The sequence below is a fragment of the Gigantopelta aegis genome, chromosome 3, assembly GCF_016097555.1.
Source record: "Gigantopelta aegis isolate Gae_Host chromosome 3, Gae_host_genome, whole genome shotgun sequence".
Lineage (NCBI taxonomy): Eukaryota > Metazoa > Mollusca > Gastropoda > Neomphalida > Peltospiridae > Gigantopelta > Gigantopelta aegis.
In genome coordinates, this window is record NC_054701.1 from 65,255,371 (window position 1) to 65,275,437 (window position 20,067).

The window sequence follows — 20,067 nt, forward strand, 5'->3', positions numbered from 1 at the left end:
CGACAAAGTCCAATGGTTAAATCGTATCTGATAAAATTCAATGTGACTAGATTTCGATATGTGTGTGCAGTAATAGATCGAATACTTCTATCGTTGTATATACATCTTTAATATATACAAATGTGTGTTCACTAATTATTCTACATTTTTTTAACGTTAAAAAAGTGCTATTCCGAATTCATCCTTACCAGGATAGGCCAGTAGAATTCAAGAAACCTTATCGATGGTCAGTCTGTGGGTAAACAACTTTCTACTAGAGAATTGTGGCGTGATCGGTAAGTGGTGGGTGGGACCTAGATCAGTCGGCAGATCGCTCGCATGAGGTGTTTGGATCTTACGATCGAGCCCCCTAAATGAAGTCACTGATTTTCCCCCCATCCCAACCAAAGAAAGAAAGAAATGTATTATTTAACGACGCACTCAACACATTTTATTTAGGGTTATATGGCGTCAGACATATGGTTAAGGACCACACAGATTTTGAGACGAAACCCGCTGTCGCCACTACATGGGCTACTCTTTCCGATTAGCAGCAAGGGATCTTTCATTTGCGCTTCCCACAGGTAGGATAGCACAAACCATGGCCTTAATTGGAGCTCATGTCCACCAATCAAAACCTTACTTGCAGAATCATTAATCATTAATCATTAATTGCATTTTATAAGAAACGCATCATAGGTTAACACAATGTGCTTTTAAATATTTTAGAATTTTAAATGTCTGGAGTGTCTCGTGGTCTGTTTGAACGGATGCTTTACTTTCTATTCTTTGTATATATTCATATATTTATATTCTATGATTTATGTGTGGGTGTGTGCGTGCGTGCGGGCGTGTAGTGTAGTCACAGTGTATTTATTTATTACCTATATGGTATACAATAAACCGTTAATTGTCGTATTTTCCCAATCTAATTAAAATTAGCTCCACTATTACATGTGGATCTAACAGCAGCCCGTTGGAGCTCATGTCCAGTTGACCTTTCATTTGTCCAATCAAAACCTTACTTGCAAAATCATGCCAATGATTTGAAAAGAATTTGAAAACATTCGGGATTATGCCGAGGGTATACGAAATAATTCGGGTAAATTACGAAGTATGCCGGAAAGTAATTGCAATATAAAATTTTATATAAAATTCGTTTCAAGACGAAAAAATAAACCGTGATGATATAGCCATAAAATCTGTTTATACTAGTATACAATCCAGAGTTTATTACTGCACTTTTCTCCCTGTTTTTTCAATGTTGAAATAGACCAAGTTGGCCTATTGCATAAATAGCTCGCCCGGTATTTTTAGAATTTGTATGCTCCCGAAAAACGCTATAAAAGGCGAAGTGCAATTGGTCGATATTTAAATTGTTATTTATAGATGAAATGTCACCTAGGCAATGGGAGTCCACGCAATGCTGTTAGATCTACTGGCTAGACCCAGTAGAGCTAATTTTAATCAGATTGGTATTTTCCCCACGTAATCGTTATTGCCTGGGTCATAACAACACCTTGAAAACGGTTACTGCACACTACTGACGTCACGAGTCACTATAGCAGCTGCGGGGCGGAACGTAGCCCAGTGGTAAAGCGTTCGCTTGATGCGCGGTCGGTCTGGGATCGATCCTCGTCTGTGGGCGCATTGGGCTATTTCTCGCACCAGCCAGTGCACCACGACTGGTATATCAAAGGCCGTGGTATGTGTTATCATGTCTGTGGGATGGTGCATATAAAAGATCCCTTGCTGCTAATCGAAAAGAGTAGCCTATGAAGTGGCGACAGCGGGTTTCCTCTCTCAATATCTGTGTGGTCCTTAACCATATGTCCGACGCCATATAACCGTAAAATAAAATGTGTTGAGTGCGTCGTTAAATATAACATTTCCTATAGCAGCTGCAAGCTTGTTTTTAAGGTCGATTGTGACGTGATTACAATAATATGTATTTAACGTTTGTTCAGAATCATAGTTTGTGAATAATAAATATAACATTCGCAAGAGTACCATTCGGAATTTATGAAACTCGTTTGGGGAATAAAATAATTCCCGAAATAAAAAATTCCGTATAGCACTCCCACTCATGCAATAATTATCTCTCTATATCTCTCTCTCTCTCTCTCTCTATGTCTCTCTCTCTCTCTCTCTCTGTCTCTGTCTCTGTCTCTGTCTCTCTCTCTCTCTCTCTCTCTCTCTCTCTCTCTCTCTCTCTCTCTCTCTCTCTCTCTCTCTCTCTCTCTCTCTCTCTCTCTCTCTCTCTCTCTCTCTCTATATATATATATATATATATATATACATACATACATACATACATAGATAGATAGGCGATTTGAAGTGGGCTGGTCCGTAATACGGGGAGGTAACTCTTTTGAACAACAATTTATTGTTGACATTGTATCACGTAGGCTTGTACGTTTTTGTTTCGCAAAAAACACTAATGTGGCAGATCAAAATACCCGTCGAAGCGATGAATGATTTCAAATGATTATTATGGACTCGTAGTTTTATGGTTGCAGGTAAGAAGAAATGGAAAGTTAAATTTCATCGTAAAAAGTCTGCGCCAAGACGTTTTCTTCCGGGTTCGTTTCAAGCCGATGTACATGTCGTACGACCGTGGATAGCTCGAGTCGTTGGAGTGGCAGTCCTACAGGCGGATCTCCTAGGAGAGTGGCGGTTCTCTTAAGTACAAGCACCAGATAATGGATCATGGACCAAATTTTGATATTGGAATACGGTATTGTCGTTCAGATTGTGAAAAAGGTCATTTCTTTAGTATATTTTTTCTTACTTTTTTTCAGATCTATGGCCACCTCAGCTGATTTCAATGACGACATATCCTGTACAATCTGTCTGAACATATTTGTCAGTCCACGGTCGTTGCCATGTGGGCACACGTTTTGCCACAACTGTTTAAACGAGCACATTAACAAGACTGTCACTAGGAGCACATTCAGTTGTCCGATCTGCAGATACTCTGCCAGACTCGTCCGCAGAAACGATGATCAAGACAAGACTGAGTCCCTGGCGGAACAATTCCCAATTAACTACGCACTCGTCCAGACCGTCGATGCCATGCAGAAATTACAAACACGTGAGGTTTTAAATTTATCAGTGGGGCTAGGTTACCCGACGAATTACTACTACTACTGTTGTTTTTCGTTTCCGAAGCATATCTGTCTTATCAATTTATGTAGGATCATCAAACCTTGCATGCAGTTACACCTTGGGATGGTGGTATGTCGCTTACCGGTACCATAACTAGGTTACCGTGACCTACTTTTCAAGCATTACTGCACATTAACGTAAATCCTTACCCGGCCAATATCTTCCTTATCATACTTTGCATGTATGTACAACTTGGGATGGCTGTGTATCGTGTACCATAACCAGGTCACTGTAATTTACTGCTAACTGTTGTATCATGTACCTCGCTAGTACTCTCGTTTTTATATTATTATTTAAAGGTGCATTCTTAAAGTTGCAAGTGTCATATTTTGCTATTTTTACATGTATTTGTTATATATAACTACAAATTAATCTATCCCACTTATAGGCTTGGCATAATTAACTCAATGACATGCATATTAAAATTGCAATATGTCACTTATCGGAATCAGTAGTTTCCTTAGTAATCCTTGATGAAAAAATATGAAGTACATACAAAATCTTCAACTCTCAGAAAAGTTTAATTATATAAGTATGATTACTCATTCTTTCTGATTCTGGAGGGGTACAACCAACACGTTCTCCTCTTGTGTTTGTGGAATATTCTGAAAACATACATTGCAAAAAACAACAATTCTTTCAGCAAAAGGAGATTGTATAAAGATGTCCCCTTTTGCTAAATCTAGATTCACCAGTGACAATATATATATTGTCATATTATATGCAAAAACATGAAAGACGATAAAGACATTAAACGACAGTATAGAGCCCTTTGTGTATGTGCAAACATGTTGTTGCGGCGATTTGCAAAATGTTCAAAAACTGTTAAAACACAATTATTTGTAAGTTATTGTAGTAATTTGTACGCGGGTGCATTATGGGTGAAATTTACACAGGATACCATGAAGGATCTTAACATATGTTATAATAATGCATACCGATGGATGATCGGACAACGACGACCATACAGTGCCAGCAAGATGTTTGTCAGTCATCGAGTAAAAAGCTTTGACGCATTACTTCGCTCAACAGCATATTCGCTGAAGAGCAGAATCGAAACAACTTCAAACGACCTACTTGCCCACCTGCGGTGTACAACTGTGTACGTCAAATATGTATGTGTAAATCGCTGGCACAAGCTGCTGTATATTATATAATCAGTTTTGTATGTGATGTTTATATATGTTCTATGGATCTCTGATCTGAAATATATATATATTTAATAATAATAATAATAATAATTTTTAAATGTGTCCATCTCCATTCTGTTATTAGTCAAAGGACTGCATGCACACTATGATCACACTGTCAGTATTTTATTGAATGATATAAGATCATCGAATTTTAAAATAAAATGTACTTATATTAGCATTTGATTAGTATTTTGTTTAAATTATGTTTTGACAGAATACATCAAAGCCCAGTTGAAAACGGACCGTGAAAACCTGGAGCGGTCATATCTGCTGGCAGGACGAAAAACTGATTCACAATGTGAACAGCAACTTCAACAACTAGACGTGAATGTTATCCAGATTTCAGAAAACATCGATAAAACAGCGTACGAAACAATTGAACAGCTAACATCTGCAATTCGTTCTCATCAGAAGATCTTGCACCAACAGCTCGTCAACTGTCACAAAACTGCTCAAACAAAAATACTAGAAAGATCCAGACGGACAAAAGCATTGTTAACTGGACAAAAAGCGTCTGTTGACCTATTGTTGAATGCCTCAACAGTTTCTGAATCTGAAATACAAAATGAGAGAGAAAAGGTTGAACTACTACATAAAACGTCGACAGATTTTCGCACATCCCATGATGAAGTTTCTCCTTATAAAATAACCTTCACTAAATCTAACAATGTGACGAACATTTCCACCCATTTCGGTACGCTGAAACTAACAGAGGAACACACAGCGTCATCCATGAATGCATCTAGTGAATCCAGACAGGCACTCCGACAGATAGATCGAGAAAAAGACAGTCTCCAGCTTGTTACGACCATTATGGCAAATCACAGCTCTGATACATTCGACCCCATTCTGACAGCCATTGATGTCCTACTCGCAGGAGGTTCACTGAAGATACTCGTTGCAGACAACAACAACCACTGTGTCAAGTCCTTCAACCACGACGGCACACTGCACTGCCTCTACAAACCTAACGGTATACCTAACGGTCTTGTTAAGTTTCGTGACAACGAGGTAGTAGTAACTCTAACACAACAGAAGGAGATCGTGTTTCTGAAGGTTAACGACAAAGACATCACACTGACAAAAAGAGTGACAACTGAGAAGTCTTTTACAATGATAACTGTCTTACCGAACTTCAATCTGGCCGCTGTTGAAGATGTTTCAGATGGTATGCTTTATGACATTATGGACCAGGACTGTCGTGTAATCTGGTGTGCACATGATATTTTACCAAATGAGTATCTTGAATATCTCACTGTGATTTATGATTGTCTGCTGATTGGGTCTATGGGTTGTCACGAAACTGCCGGAGGTGTGAAATGTGTAACAACATCAGGTGACATTAAATGGGCGACTAGCAATGAAACTGGGCTTATGCGCGGTGGCGGCATCACATGCGACGCCAACGGATTCATTTATGTTGCTAATCCTGAGAGAGATTCAGTTGTTCAGCTGACATCCAGTGGTCAATTCGTAAGCAACATCATCACCCAGGACCACGTGTCTTATCCCAAGCCTATCTGTTTCTACCATGATCAGCTGTATGTGGGTCAGAGAAAGGGCGAAATAAAGGTGTTTACCTGGAAGACAAAATGAAATAAAATAAAATACAAGTGAAATGAAGGATGTATGTTTAACAACGTTAAGCATATTTTAACCTGCGGCTAAAAGATGCCCACCATAGTGGTAACTGTGACTCGGTCTGCAAAGTGAGAACACCATTCTGCTATAGCCACACTGACTATTCTTGTGAAATAGCCTCAAAAGTCTGTAATATGCACTTTTTCCAGACAGACATTACATATATTTAATTTTAAAAAATTCCGATATTTTTACACAAAATTGCGTTTATATTTTATATCTATAAATGAAATGTATTCCACATGTAAACATCTACAACATTATGTGATTACCTGTGTAAAAACATGTTAAAGGGACATTCCTGAGTTTGTTGCATTGTAAGATGTTTCTGACTAATAAAATATTTCTACGATTAAACTTACATATTAAATATAGTTTCTTGTTTGGAATACCAGTGGCTGTATATTCAATGTGTTTCTGGTCATCTTAATATTTGTAAGAAGCCCAAACTGGATTTTCTCTTCAAATAATTTCGTACATACGAAAAAATTATATTTTAGGAAATATAATGAAATTTAACCTAGTACATTATAAGAACGATCAGAAACAGGTTAATATGCAGCCACTAATATTTTATGCAGAAACATATATTTTATATGTAATTACAATCGTTAAAAAGTCTCTGTTAGTCGATAACATCTTAAAAATTGCAGCAAACTCAGGAATGTCCCTTTAAATAATTATAATTCTTATTTTAACTGGAAATCACACATATTATCAATTTACGTTGCCTAATAATGTTTTAATATTGTAGCAATCATAATGAAAATATAGTTTAATTAAAAAGCATTATTTACAAATTCTCTAATCCAACAGTTGGTGAATCATTAAGTAAGTTAAAAGGTCTAACAAATAATAATATACTGACACTATACAAATTAAACGCTGAGATGCATACGCTATTTTTGGAGTATATAAAAAAGTGAAATTCTTAGGGGGCTGGCAAGTGTTCTCACGACCAAAACTGTGGGGATATTCACCTATACACCGAGTAAGTATGGGTATAACTGACTTATACCTAGTCCGAAGGGACGTAGAAAGTGTGGTTCTTTCTACGTCCGAATATATTGTTTAATACCCCACATATAGCTGGTATTCAAAACTTGTGGCACCGTGTTTCAACCGTTTTTCAACCGAAATAGTGCAATAAATGGACACACGAATCAAAATATTATAACCTACCGTACTCACTAAATCCCGATTGCTGTATTTGATAAATGTTCCAACGACAACATAAATAAAATTACCAGCGATTTTAAATTTGCTAAATAGAGGGAAGCAACTCGTCTTGCACATTAAGAAAAGTACTGACTTAATGTGCGCCCTGCATTCACTTATACCCTACTTTAGGAAAAAAATAATAATAAAAAAGTAAATAAAATTAATAATAATAATAATAATAATAATAATATACTGTTGGGAAAGGAAAGGAATGTTGTTAGTGGTGGTGGTGATGTACTTCTTCTTCTTCTTCTTCTTAGTGACACCTCAGCACATTTTAAAATTATGGCTCTATACTAACATGTTTATTGTGACACTTAGTCTAGACAGAAAAGAAGGGGCGGGCCGTATCCCAGTGGTAATTTACCGAAAAACGCTTGCTTGATGCGTGGTCGGTCAGGGATCGATCTCCGTCAGTAAACCCATTGGGCTATTTCTCGTGCACCACCACTGGTATATCAAAGACCGTGGTATGTATTATCCTGTCTGTGGGGTGGTGCATATAAAAGATCCCTTGCTACTAATGGAAAAATGCAGCGGGTTTCCTCTCTAAGACTATGTCAAAATTACCAAATGTTTGACATCCAATAGCCGATGATTAATAAATCAATGCGCTCTAGTGATGTCGTTAAACAAAACAAACTTTAGATAGAAAAAACCGCATTGCCATCACATAGACTACCGCCAAACATCACATAATGTTGTGTATGCACCATCACAACCTTTATATTGATATTATAAAACTAGTTCAAACTAAACGTTAGAGAACTCAGATTTAATTCCAACTACTACTAGTTTTATTTCAGTATTTCCAGTTTGAACCTTTACACCGTATATTAACCATTAATTCTTACCTGAATAAATGTGGTATACAATCTGGGTTTTATGTGTTCTGGTGTGTGTGTTTTTTATTATTATTATTATTATTTGTTTGCTTTTTTCTATCTACAAATTAATTTTGGCTATTTGAGTGTTTCTTTGTAAATTCGGTATTAAGATTATTAAACAAATTTATGTATTAATATAAAAACATTTTAGAAACATTTATGTATTCGTATTATTAGATTTTTGAATTTCTTAGTGTAACAGAAATCTTGAATTTGTTTATTTAATTTCAGTCATGCATGTACATTTTTTAAAACATCTATAGCTTGATCTCACATCCATAACTTATCTTTATTTATTTTTTTACTATTATTTTTATTGTTTGGCTATTTGGAATGGTTTTATTTTGTGTTGCATTTAAAATGTAATTTGCTTATACGTGTAGTTGCTTTTTTAGTATAAAGCAAAACCTTATCTTGGACGTGGATGGGAGATAATGTTTCTTTAGCCGTATAGAATTACTTTTGTAGCAGTTGATATTAGTTTACTTAATTGAAGCGTATAACTGGAACTTAGTTTAAGTGATTAAAACGTGAAGTGAGAATGTGCATGGTGAACCATGGTCATCATTGATATTTTGAGACATTCTCGTTCCAGCCAATGCTCCACAACTGGTGTAACAAAGGCCGTGGTATGTTATATCCTGTCTGTGGGATGGTGCATATAAAAGATCCCTTGCTGCTAATTGAAAAGTAGCCTATAAAGTGGCGACAGCGGGTTTCCTCTCTCTCTCTATATCTATGTGGTCCGTAACCATATGTCTGATGCCATATAACCGTTAATAAAATGTGTTGAGTGCGTCGTTAAATAAAACATTTCCTTTTCCTTCCAAGATAACCACCGGTTCGTATCTTCGGCTATAATTTCAACACTATTAAATCCAGGATGATTTAAGGAATCCATTTAACCTCTTAATTAAATTGGTTTGGATTTACATTATAGGGAATTCAATATGACCACAAATATTCCCAAAACGTTCGTTAATTGGTTCTTAATGCGGCATCTTAGGGTTACACACTACCATTAATTACCCCCATGCAGTTCAATATAATTTCTATGTCAGAATATATTCTGTGAAAAATACAACACTATCGATATGGTCATGTGACTACTAATTTTAGGGAGTGCTCTCAACTGACAAGTACCGTGTACAATTTACGCCAACCCCCCCCCCCCCATGCCTGACCACCGCCTCGTGTTGCTGTTATACAAGTAGCACCATACCACTTGCACAGTTGTTATCAGTTAGTCTTACATATAACAAGTTACTTCAAACCAATGGGTATTTAAATGGTACAGAGGTCAAATAAAGATTTCAAAAAGGATATCAACATTTTGTAGTATTTTTTTTATGAGGAACTGTTTCCTAAACTGGACTATATTAAGCTGCTACAACAAGTAACGACACGCCAAATGGTGGTGCGTTTGTCTTAAGATGTTCATTATTCTAAATCGTTTTATACATGTAAGTGGTCATTGTTTCCTAGTGCGTACAGTAGAAGATACTGAAGACGTTTTTCAGTTTCAGGCGGTTTGTAAATGTTTTTCTTTGTGTAGTAACAACTTTGATATCAATTATTCTAGTGATCTGGACCCCGTTTTACGAAGTGATCTTAGCGCTAAGTGCATACGGTAGCTATCAGGGGCGGATCTAAGGGGGGGGGGGCAGGGGCCCGGCCCCCCTAAATTGTGCAATAGTTATAATTTTATTATATATTAATTTTCTTCCTTTTTTTTACGATCCCTCCAAACCTCCCCCAAAGTTCCACTGGCATTCCGCCTCATGTCATCCCCCCCATCCCCCCCCCCCCCCCCCCCCCCCCCCCCCCACACCCCACCCACCCCAATTGGCGCATAATTCGGAACGGTTCATCAAAAGTATTTTTGAGCTATTTGAGTGATTTGACTTAGCTGGTCGAATTATAGCTCTTGTTGGAACCTTGCCTATTTGAGTGATTTGACTTAGCTGGTCGAATTATAGCTCTTGTTGGAACCTTGCCTATTTGAGTGATTTGACTTAGCTGGTCGAATTATAGCTCTTGTTGGAACCTTGGCTATTTGAGTGATTTGACTTAGCTGGTCGAATTATAGCTCTTGTTGGAACCTTGGCTATTTGAGTGATTTGACTTAGCTGGTCGAATTATAGCTCTTGTTGGAACCTTGGCTATTTGAGTGATTGGATTTGACTTAGCTGGTCGAATTATAGCTCTTGTTGGAACCTTGGCTATTTGAGTGATTTGACTTAGCTGGTCGAATTATAGCTCTTGTTGGAACCTTGCCTATTTGAGTGATTTGACTTAGTTGGTCGAACTATAGCTCTTGTTGGAACCTTGGCTATTTGAGTGATTTGACTTAGGTGGTCGAATTATAGCTCTTGTTGGAACCTTGCCTATTTGGGGCCGTCGTGGTTGGTCTCCCATGGTTACCTCCTCGTTTTACCCTTCGGAGGGCGTGATCGATAGGGTGATAAATTGTTTATGTTTTCCGGTTCTGCCCATAAAAGGGCATGGCCGGTTGACGGGGGCGACCCACTGGAGTCTTGTTGTTAGCCCTTAGAAGGGCTTGTATATGATGACCTTGTAGGGCCGGGAGACGAGGTCGCAAAGCTTGTGCCGTTTCTTTGTTTTCATGTTATCCTTCTTTCATTTGTTAGTAGTCCTCCTCTTCTATCTTTCCCGTCGTTCCTTCTACCCATCCAGTCATCCACTGTGCAATGCGTCACCAAGTACCAGGTAATATTTAGATATTCGTACACCTATATACACTTGCCAGTGCCAGAATGTCGCGGTGGCTGAGTAGTTACTCGTGGTGGTCTGGAAACTGCTGGCAATTCAGTGCCTAAGGTTCGAGTCCCAATAACAGACTAAGACAATTTGTGAGGCCGAAACGAATTTCATCTCCCTGTTCCTGTGTGTTAATACTTATGCACGTACTGACATGTATACATACAATATATATAGATATCCATACATCTATACATACATAAATACAGACAGATATGTACGTACTTACATACATACTTGTGTGTGTGTGTGTGTATATGCGCGCGTGTGTGTGTGTATGTGCGTGTGTGTGTGTGTGTGTGTGTGTGTGTTTTCAAGGGGTTTTTGCCAAATATTTTATGCCATCAGCTATTTCGGGTTGATGAGTCAGTTTATATTATATAGTTTATATAATCATATCGATTTACCTCTGTAGTACAAGTGGGTGGGGCGTAGCACAGTGGTAAAACGCTATCTTGATGCGCGGTCGGTTTGGGATCGATCCCCGTCGGTAGGCCCATTTGGATTATTTCTCGTTTTAGTCGGTGCACAACGACTGGTATATCAAAGGCCGTGGTATGTGCTATCATGTGTGGGATGGTGCATATAAAAGATCCCTTGCTACTAATGGAACAATGTAGCGGGTTTCCTTTATAAGACTCTATGTCAGAATTACTAAATGTTTGACATCGAATTGCCGATGCTGTAGTGGTGTCGTTAAACAAAACAATCTGAAACTGTAATACAATATAAATATATCGCATTGTACATTGTACCTATACATCAAACAGGGCCGTATCTTGTCTTAATTAACGGGGTTGGCAATATTAAAAAACCTGCAGGTACATTTATTTCGAAACTTGGTCGAGAGCCATAAAAATAGAAAAGGGAAACCCGCTCCCGCCACATAGGCTATTCCTGTTAAATCAGCAAATGATCTTTTGTATGAACTTTCTCAAAGCCATAACAGTTCGTAACATGGCTTTTGGTTTATCTATCAGTCGTGGAACACTGCATGAGACGAGGAAAACATGTCCATCGAGAGCAATCGAGGCGGCGACGCATCGCACCCTCGGCGAGCGCTATATCACTGACCTACATCCCACTTTTGAACTATTTTACATTTTGGAATCGTGGAACTACACACATTGTTCGTGGGACTACACAGATTCATCGTGGGACTACACAAATTCATCGTGGGACTACATAGATTGCTCACAGAATTACACAAATTCATCGTGGGACTACACAGATTGATCGTGGGAGTAAACAGATTGACCGTGGGACTACACAAATTGATTGTGGGACTACACAAATTGATCGTCGGACTACAAAGTTTGATCGTGGGAGTAAACAAATTGATCGTGGGACTACACAGATTGATCGTGGGACTACACAGATTGACCGTGGGAGTAAACAGATTGACCGTGGGAGTAAACAAATTGATCGTGGGACTACAAAGATTGATCGTGGGAGTAAACAGATTGTCCGTGGAAGTAAACAAATTGATCGTGGGACTACAGAGATTGATCGTGGGACTACACAGATTGATCGTAGGAGTAAACAGATTGACCGTGGGAATAAACAAATTGATCGTGGGACTACACATATTGATTGTGGGACTACACAAATTGATCGTGGGACTACACAGATTGATCGTGGGACTACACAGGTTGATCGTGGGAGTAAACAGATTGACCGTGGGAATAAACAAATTGATCGCGGGACTACACAGATTGATCGTGGGACTACACAGATTGATCGTGGGAGTAAACAGATTAACCGTGGGAGTAAACAAATTGATCGTGGGACTACACAAATGGATTGTGGGACTACACAAATTGATCGTGGGACTACACAGATTGATCGTGGGAGTAAACAGATTGACCGTGGGAGTAAACAAATTGATCGTGGGACTACACAGATTGATCGTGGGACTACACAGATTGATCGTGGGAGTAAACAGATTGACCGTGGGAGTAAACAAATTGATCGTGGGACTACAAAGATTGATCGTGGGAGTAAACAGATTGACCGTGGAAGTAAACAAATTGATCGTGGGACTACACAGATTGATCGTGGGACTACACAGATTGATCGTGGGAGTAAACAGATTGACCGTGGGAGTAAACAAATTGATCGTGGGACTACACAAATTGATCGTGGGACTACACAGATTGATCGTGGGAGTAAACAGATTGACCGTGGGAGTAAACCAATTGATCGTGGGACTACACAAATTGATTGTGGGACTACACAAATTGATCGTGGGACTACAAAGATTGATCGTGGGAGTAAACAGATTGACCGTGGGAGTAAACAAACTGACCGTGGGACTACAAATACTGATGGTGGGACTACATAGATTGATTGTGGGAGTAAACAGATTGACCGTGGGAGTAAACAAATTGATCGTGGGACTACACAGATTGATCATGGGACTACACAGATTGATCGTGGGACTACAGAGATTGACCGTGGAGCTAGAAACAGTTACTCGGTATCATGTGATTCCCCACTAAATCCATTACTGATACAGCAAAGTGTGAACGTATAATAATCTCCATTAGCGTCGACAAAGTCCAATGGTTAAATCGTATCTGATAAAATTCAATGTGACTAGATTTCGATATGTGTGTGCAGTAATAGATCGAATACTTCTATCGTTGTATATACATCTTTAATATATACAAATGTGTGTTCACTAATTATTCTACATTTTTTTAACGTTAAAAAAGTGCTATTCCGAATTCATCCTTACCAGGATGGGCCAGTAGAATTCAAGAAACCGTATCGATGGTCAGTCTGTGCGTAAACAACTTTCTACGAATCCTAGAGAATTGTGGCGTTATCGGTAAGTGGTGGGCGGGACCTAGATCAGTCGGGGTATCGCTCGCATGAGGTGTTTGGATCTTACGATCGAACCCCTAAATGAAGTCATTGATTTTCCTCCCATCCCAACCAAAGAAAGAAAGAAATATTTTATTTAACGACGCACTCAGCACATTTTATTTAGGGTTATATGGCGTCAGACATATGGTTAAGAACCACACATATTTTGAAAGGAAACCCGCTGTCGCCACTACATGGGCTACTCTTTCCGATTAGCAGCAAGGGATCTTTTATTTGCGCTTCCCACAGACAGGATAGCACAAACCATGGCCTTTGTTGAGCCAGTTATGGATCACTGGTCGGTGCAAGTGGTTTACACCTACCCATTGAGCCTTGCGGAGCACTCACTCAGGGTTTGGAGTCGGTATCTGGATTAAAAATCCCATGCCTCGACTAGGATCCGAACCCAGTATCTACCAGCCTGTAGACCGATGGCTTAACCACGACGCCACCGAGGCCGGTCCATTCCAACCAGTGCCACATAACTGGTATATCAAAGGCCATGACATGTGCTGCCCTGTCTATGGGAACATACATACAAAACATTCCTTGCTGCCAATGGAAGAATATAGCGGGGTTTTTTTGAAGACTTAAAATTTCCAATGTTTAACATCCAATAGCCGATGTTTAACACCCAATAGCCGATGTTTAATTAATTAATGTACTCTAGTAGTTTCGTCCGATCCATAACTGGTTCAACAAAGGCCATGGTTTGTTCTATCCTGCCTGTGGAAAGCGCAAATAAAAGATCCCTTGCTGCTAATCGGAAAGAGTAGCCCATGTAGTGGCGACAGCGGGTTTCCTTTCAAAATCTGTGTGGTCCTTAACCATATGTCTGACGCCATATAACCCTAAATAAAATGTGCTGAGTGCGTCGTTAAATAAAACATTTCTTTCTTTCTGATATTCTAAACAAGAAAATATATTTAATATGTCCGTTTTATCGTAGAAATGTTTTATTAGTCGGAAACATCTTACAATACAGCAAACTCAGGAATGTCCCTTTAAAGTTTAGATTATTAGTGTGTATATTTAATGTGTTTTGTAGTCGTCATAATAGCTCACAATTCAGTTCGTTTCACAATTATATATTATAACATATTTCCTGATTCCAATCAGAATCAAGACTTTTGTATAAATTACGGACAACATTAAAAAAGGATAGAAAAAACTGAGATAGACACTATTCCAATCGATGTGTTACGTAATAGTGCTACTCGAAAACAAAATTCTTGATTTGTTCATTATCTGTTTCAGTAATGGTCTAGTACCCGATATGTGTCTAAATTAGTACAACGAATACCAGGAGCCTGCTGTCATACAGAGGTATATATTTGTGTATAAACTATATTGTAATATTATGGGGTTTTTTAAAAACCAGACTTTTGTTATGGCAAGAAGACAGTGAACTTATAGACGATGTGAACAAAATGGCTTCAGGAGAGAAGACGTACCATTGTCTTCTTTAAAGGAGACCGGACACCAACAGACATGTAGTGTGTAATGGATTAAGTTAGCGTCAAAGACAGCATTACTCTAACGCCCGGCTCGCTGCGAGGCACCGGTCAGCTGCGCGTCTTAGGTTTGGGGTAAAAACAGAAGTGGGCGGGATTATGCATAGATCTGAACGAAAGCGAGGCAATACGTCATCGGTGAGAGTTACCAAGCAATACCGGCACACGTGTTGATTCTTTGGTTGTGCCTTTTAGTCGTCTTTTCTTTTTTTATCTCCAGGTTTATCGGAAATTTAATTTACAAGATAATTAGTGTTATTATATACTTTCGACATAATTATACGATGGTTAACTGCGCAGTGTTTAACTGCAACAGTAACAGCAATGCATCCCAAGAAACGGCCAACATCATGGTTTCGATTTCCAAAAAAACGAAAGTTGTTTTAAAACTTCACATTTATTTACCTATAATTACCAAATTAATTTTCACCGACAGCCCATAATGACTCCATACTAACGTCTCTTGATCTAGTTGGTTTGTTAACCTCATAACAAAACACCTTCAAAACGTGAATTATTACGTTAGTTAACAATGTTTATCGTCAGTTCAGTATATTGTCATTAAAATTAAAATGCTAACACTTTGGCAGGAACAACATATGTACTCTGGCCAGAAGGAATGATGGTTAAATAATTTTAAAGCTAATGTCGATTATTAAAGCATAATAAAATTGTACTTTTCAATGCTTTCTGTATGTCATATTAAAAATACTCTACACCAAATAATTATTTTAATACCTACCCTGGGTTTCTGCCAGAGGGTGCGGAGGGTAAACTTATATGTATGTACTAAAAAAATCTCAGAAATTAATGTATATATATATATATAATGTTTTATTTTTTCGATAGATTATAGTAACATAATTGCTGTTTAAAATTTATAAAAGTGCATGAAATAAAATGTTCAATAAAAAAACATTTCAAACCTATAACCACCCAATATACTCCTTTGAATATATTTAGTTTTTACAGGCCCATAGGAAGGACTGGGGGGGGGGGGGGGCACTGACGGACTGGGTATAAACTCTATATCAGATTTTGGTTACAATGGCAAAAATTAATGTGATAAAGAAAAGCTTACAAGCGGGGGGCACCCCCCCCCCCCCCCCCCCCCCCCCCCCCCCCCCCCCCCCCCCCCCCCCAGTTCCTACGGGCCTGTTTTATTACGTACCGTCAAATTATTTTCTGGCAGAAAACCTGGTACCTTTGTCAGAGGTTGAAACAACTGGTCATCTAATTTTGGACTGTTACCATAAAATAATATAATTAATCACTTTTGGCATCTAGCAATTTATAGCAAAATTAACAATAGTTACCATATGGAATAAGCATCATATATTATTATTTTGTTTTACCTGTAATATATTTTACCTGTAATATATTTTAATCAGGACTTCCTTCTTCCTCCATGAATGATTAAAGAAAATAACACTGGATATATTGTAATTATTTTTATTTTATTCCAATATATAACAAATGTGTTTTATTTCAGTATGAAACAGTTGGTTTGAAATCCTGATTACAAAATCCTAAAGATAAAAGGAACTGGTTCCTAACTTCACCCTCTACATATTATCTACATTTGTATAGGCCTGTAGGAACGATATTTGAAGTGTGTGTGTGGGGGGGGGGGGGGGGGGGGGGGATACAGTCTCTAGTGAGGGATACAGACTAGATTGTTTTATCTTTATATCTTTATTTATGCACAGTAGTGAAAATTTAAAACATACATTTTCATCCTAGAGTGTGTGATGGAGAACAAGCCCCTAGGCCCGCCCCTCCCCAGTTCCTACGGGCCTGTTGTATTTTATATTAATAAATGCAAAGACTACATAATAATATTGTCGATAAGACATATTAGTTGTAAAGTGATTGTCAGTATGTGGCAACAGTATATTTTCCAACATTTCTGTGTTTCTGTACCCGGCTGTGGACAGTTTCGGCAGACTGGTAACACATTTTCTTAATAATTAAAAATACACGGCTTAAGCAAACACATTAAAACTTGGAGGGTAACTAGTTAAGAGAACAAAGTTTTTTGTTAAATTATTATATCTTCCTTTGGTGAGGAGGGAACGCTTTTTGCAAATTTGCGAAATCGGCCTCTGGAATATCCACTGACGTGTCATATTTACATCTATGCTGAACAAGATTTATGATGAAATATTATTACATTGTGTGTGATTTTCTTCTAATTAGGTCCATTTGCTTCAGTTTACATTAAATATGTCATAAAAAAATGTTTAAAAAAATGCTTGTATGCAAGTCTATGACCGTGTGGCTTCCTCGTCTTCGTCGGCAGTTGATTCATCCGAATTGTCGTCTAAGACAACATTTCCAGGATTAGGGACAAAGTCTCTGATAAGTGGTTCAAACTGATACGGTTTGATGCCATTAGCACAAGCTGGACACAATTCTTCGTCACTCTAATCGCTAAGTTCGACCATGCAGCTTGGTAGTTTCTTCAGTTTTCCTCTCATCGATGACGTCATGGGTCTAGCTCATCAATTGTCGACAGTTTTCGGCAAACATCGGAGATCGGCGAAAAAAAACCCAACCAAGACTGGCACGCTTAACTTAGTCAATAAGGGGAGCTCGGTTGTTGCGTGTTGTGGTTTATGACGGCAAACAATTCATTACGCCGTATATATGGTTTGGTGTCCGGTCTCCTTTAACTTCCATTATTGAAATTAGAAAAAAAAGAGTAATGTCCACGTTTAGTTTATATAAATTTCTAGAAAGCATATGACCTTGTAGATAGATACTTATTGTGGTGCAAAATGTGTAATATGGATATTAGCGATAAAAAATGTCGGATGTTTTACGTGCTATTTATGATAATCTTTCCACTTGAGTCCGGTTAAATGGTTGGTTCTCTTTAAAATCTTCTTTTTTAATATGTGTATAAATGACATGGCCACTGCTTTAAACGTTATTGGCACCGATGTTCGTATTGATAATGCTGTGATATGATACTGTGCTTCTGGCTGAAAATGGTCTTTTGACTGCTCGGTACTGTGTCTTATCCATTTTTATACCAATCATAGAGGTACCATAGGCATTACAATTTGTGCAATGCAAGCAGCTGAGCATGCAACGTGCATCTTAGCAGTACAGAAGTTAAACCATTAGCCGTTAACTACACAGGTCAGGGCCCGTGCTTATAAACTTTTAGTTCAGACTCCATCTCTAATGACGTCACACGCATACAGTTTGTATGGCGTTGTCATTACATTAGTGTCTCAGACTCTAATAAAGTTTCGAGTCTAGACTCTAAACGTTTTATAAGCACCAGGGCAGATGTTTATTTATGTGAATCTCAAAACTATCTATTTCTCGTTCCAGCCAGTGCACCACGACTTGTATATCAAAGGCCGTGGTATGTGCTATCCTGTCTGTGGGAAAGTGCATGTAAAAGATCCCGTGCTGGCATTAAGAAAGATGTAGCGGGTTTCCTCTAATGACTACGAGTCAGAATTACCAAAAGTTGGCATCCAATAGCCGATGATTTATTAATTAATGTGCTCTAGTGGTGTCGTTAAACAAAACAAACTCAAAACGTTATCACCCCTCATATATATTTTCTCCTTTTTTTAGAACCATGGCCACCTCAGCTGATTTCAATGACGACATATCCTGTACAATCTGTCTCAACATATTTGTCAGTCCACGGTCCTTACCATGTGGCCACACCTGATTCTGCAAGTAAGGTTTTGATTGGTGGACATGAGCTCCAACTGGCTGCTGTTAGATCCACATGTAATAGTGGAGCTAATTTTAATTAGATTGTATTCTATTTCTTACATATCCTCAAAAACCAGGTTTTAAGCAAATTTTAACATCTTTTTTGCCTAAAAGTTACTTACAGCCGTTGCACTTATAGCTGACTTACGCGTAACTGACACATGAATGTCAGGTTAACTATACGTCATAGTCTAATCGATTTCCATCGTGTAGTTTTTCATTGGATGTATGGCATTGGTGACCTGGTCTTCAACTAGGAGCAGCCAGTCGTATGTTTTGAAATTGTTAACACACGAACGTGTGTAAACAACTATGTGTAACCAAATATAACGCATGGTGTTCTCACCAACGGGTGTGTAAAAAAAACTCTAATAGTAGAACTGTCCGTATATACTGATTAACCCAATTAAAATTTAACATCAGTATTGCATTTTATAAGAAACGCATCATAGGTTAACACAATGTGCTTTTAAATATTTTAGAATTTTAAATGTCTGGAATGTCTCGTGGTCTGTTTGACCGGATGCTTTACTTTCTATTCTTATATTCATATATTTATATTCTATGATTTATGTGTGGGTGTGTGCGTGCGTGCGGGCGTGTAGTGTGGTCACAGTGTATTTATTTATTACCTATATGGTATACAATAAACCGTTAATTCTCGTATTTTTCCAATCTAATTAAAATTAGCTCCACTATTACATGTGGATCTAACAGCAGCCCGTTGGAGCTCATGTCCAGTTGACCTTTCATTTGTCCAATCAAACCCTTACTTGCAAAATCATGCCAGTGATTTGAAAAGAATTTGAAAACATTCGGGATTATGCCGAGGGTATACGAAATAATTCGGGTAAATTACGAAGTATGCCGGAAACTAATTGCAATATAAAATGTTATATAAAATTCGTTTCAAGACGAAAAAATAAACCGTGATGATATAGCCATAAAATCTGTTTATACTAGTATACAATCCAGAGTTTATTACTGCACTTTTCTCCCTGTTTTTTCAATGTTGAAATAGACCAAATTCGCCTATTGCATAAATAGCTCGCCCGGTATTTTTAGAAT

General features: G+C 38.1%; 1 protein-coding gene across 2 annotated transcripts; it reads left to right on the forward strand.

Annotated features, from left to right (window-relative positions):
- The first annotated feature begins 2,378 nt into the window (after window positions 1–2,378).
- Window positions 2,379–6,365, forward strand: LOC121391770 (tripartite motif-containing protein 2-like). 2 transcript variants are annotated; one of them, XM_041523288.1, is made up of 3 exons: window positions 2,379–2,498; window positions 2,781–3,073; window positions 4,555–6,365. In XM_041523288.1, exons 2-3 carry the CDS (start codon window positions 2,785–2,787, stop codon window positions 5,934–5,936), a joined length of 1,671 nt encoding a protein of 556 aa, XP_041379222.1. In that variant the 5' UTR covers window positions 2,379–2,498; window positions 2,781–2,784; the 3' UTR covers window positions 5,937–6,365. The 2 variants fall into 2 exon arrangements, with proteins under 2 accessions (XP_041379222.1, XP_041379217.1); XM_041523283.1 differs by having other exon boundaries at window positions 2,380–3,073.
- Window positions 6,366–20,067: the final 13,702 nt, after the last annotated feature.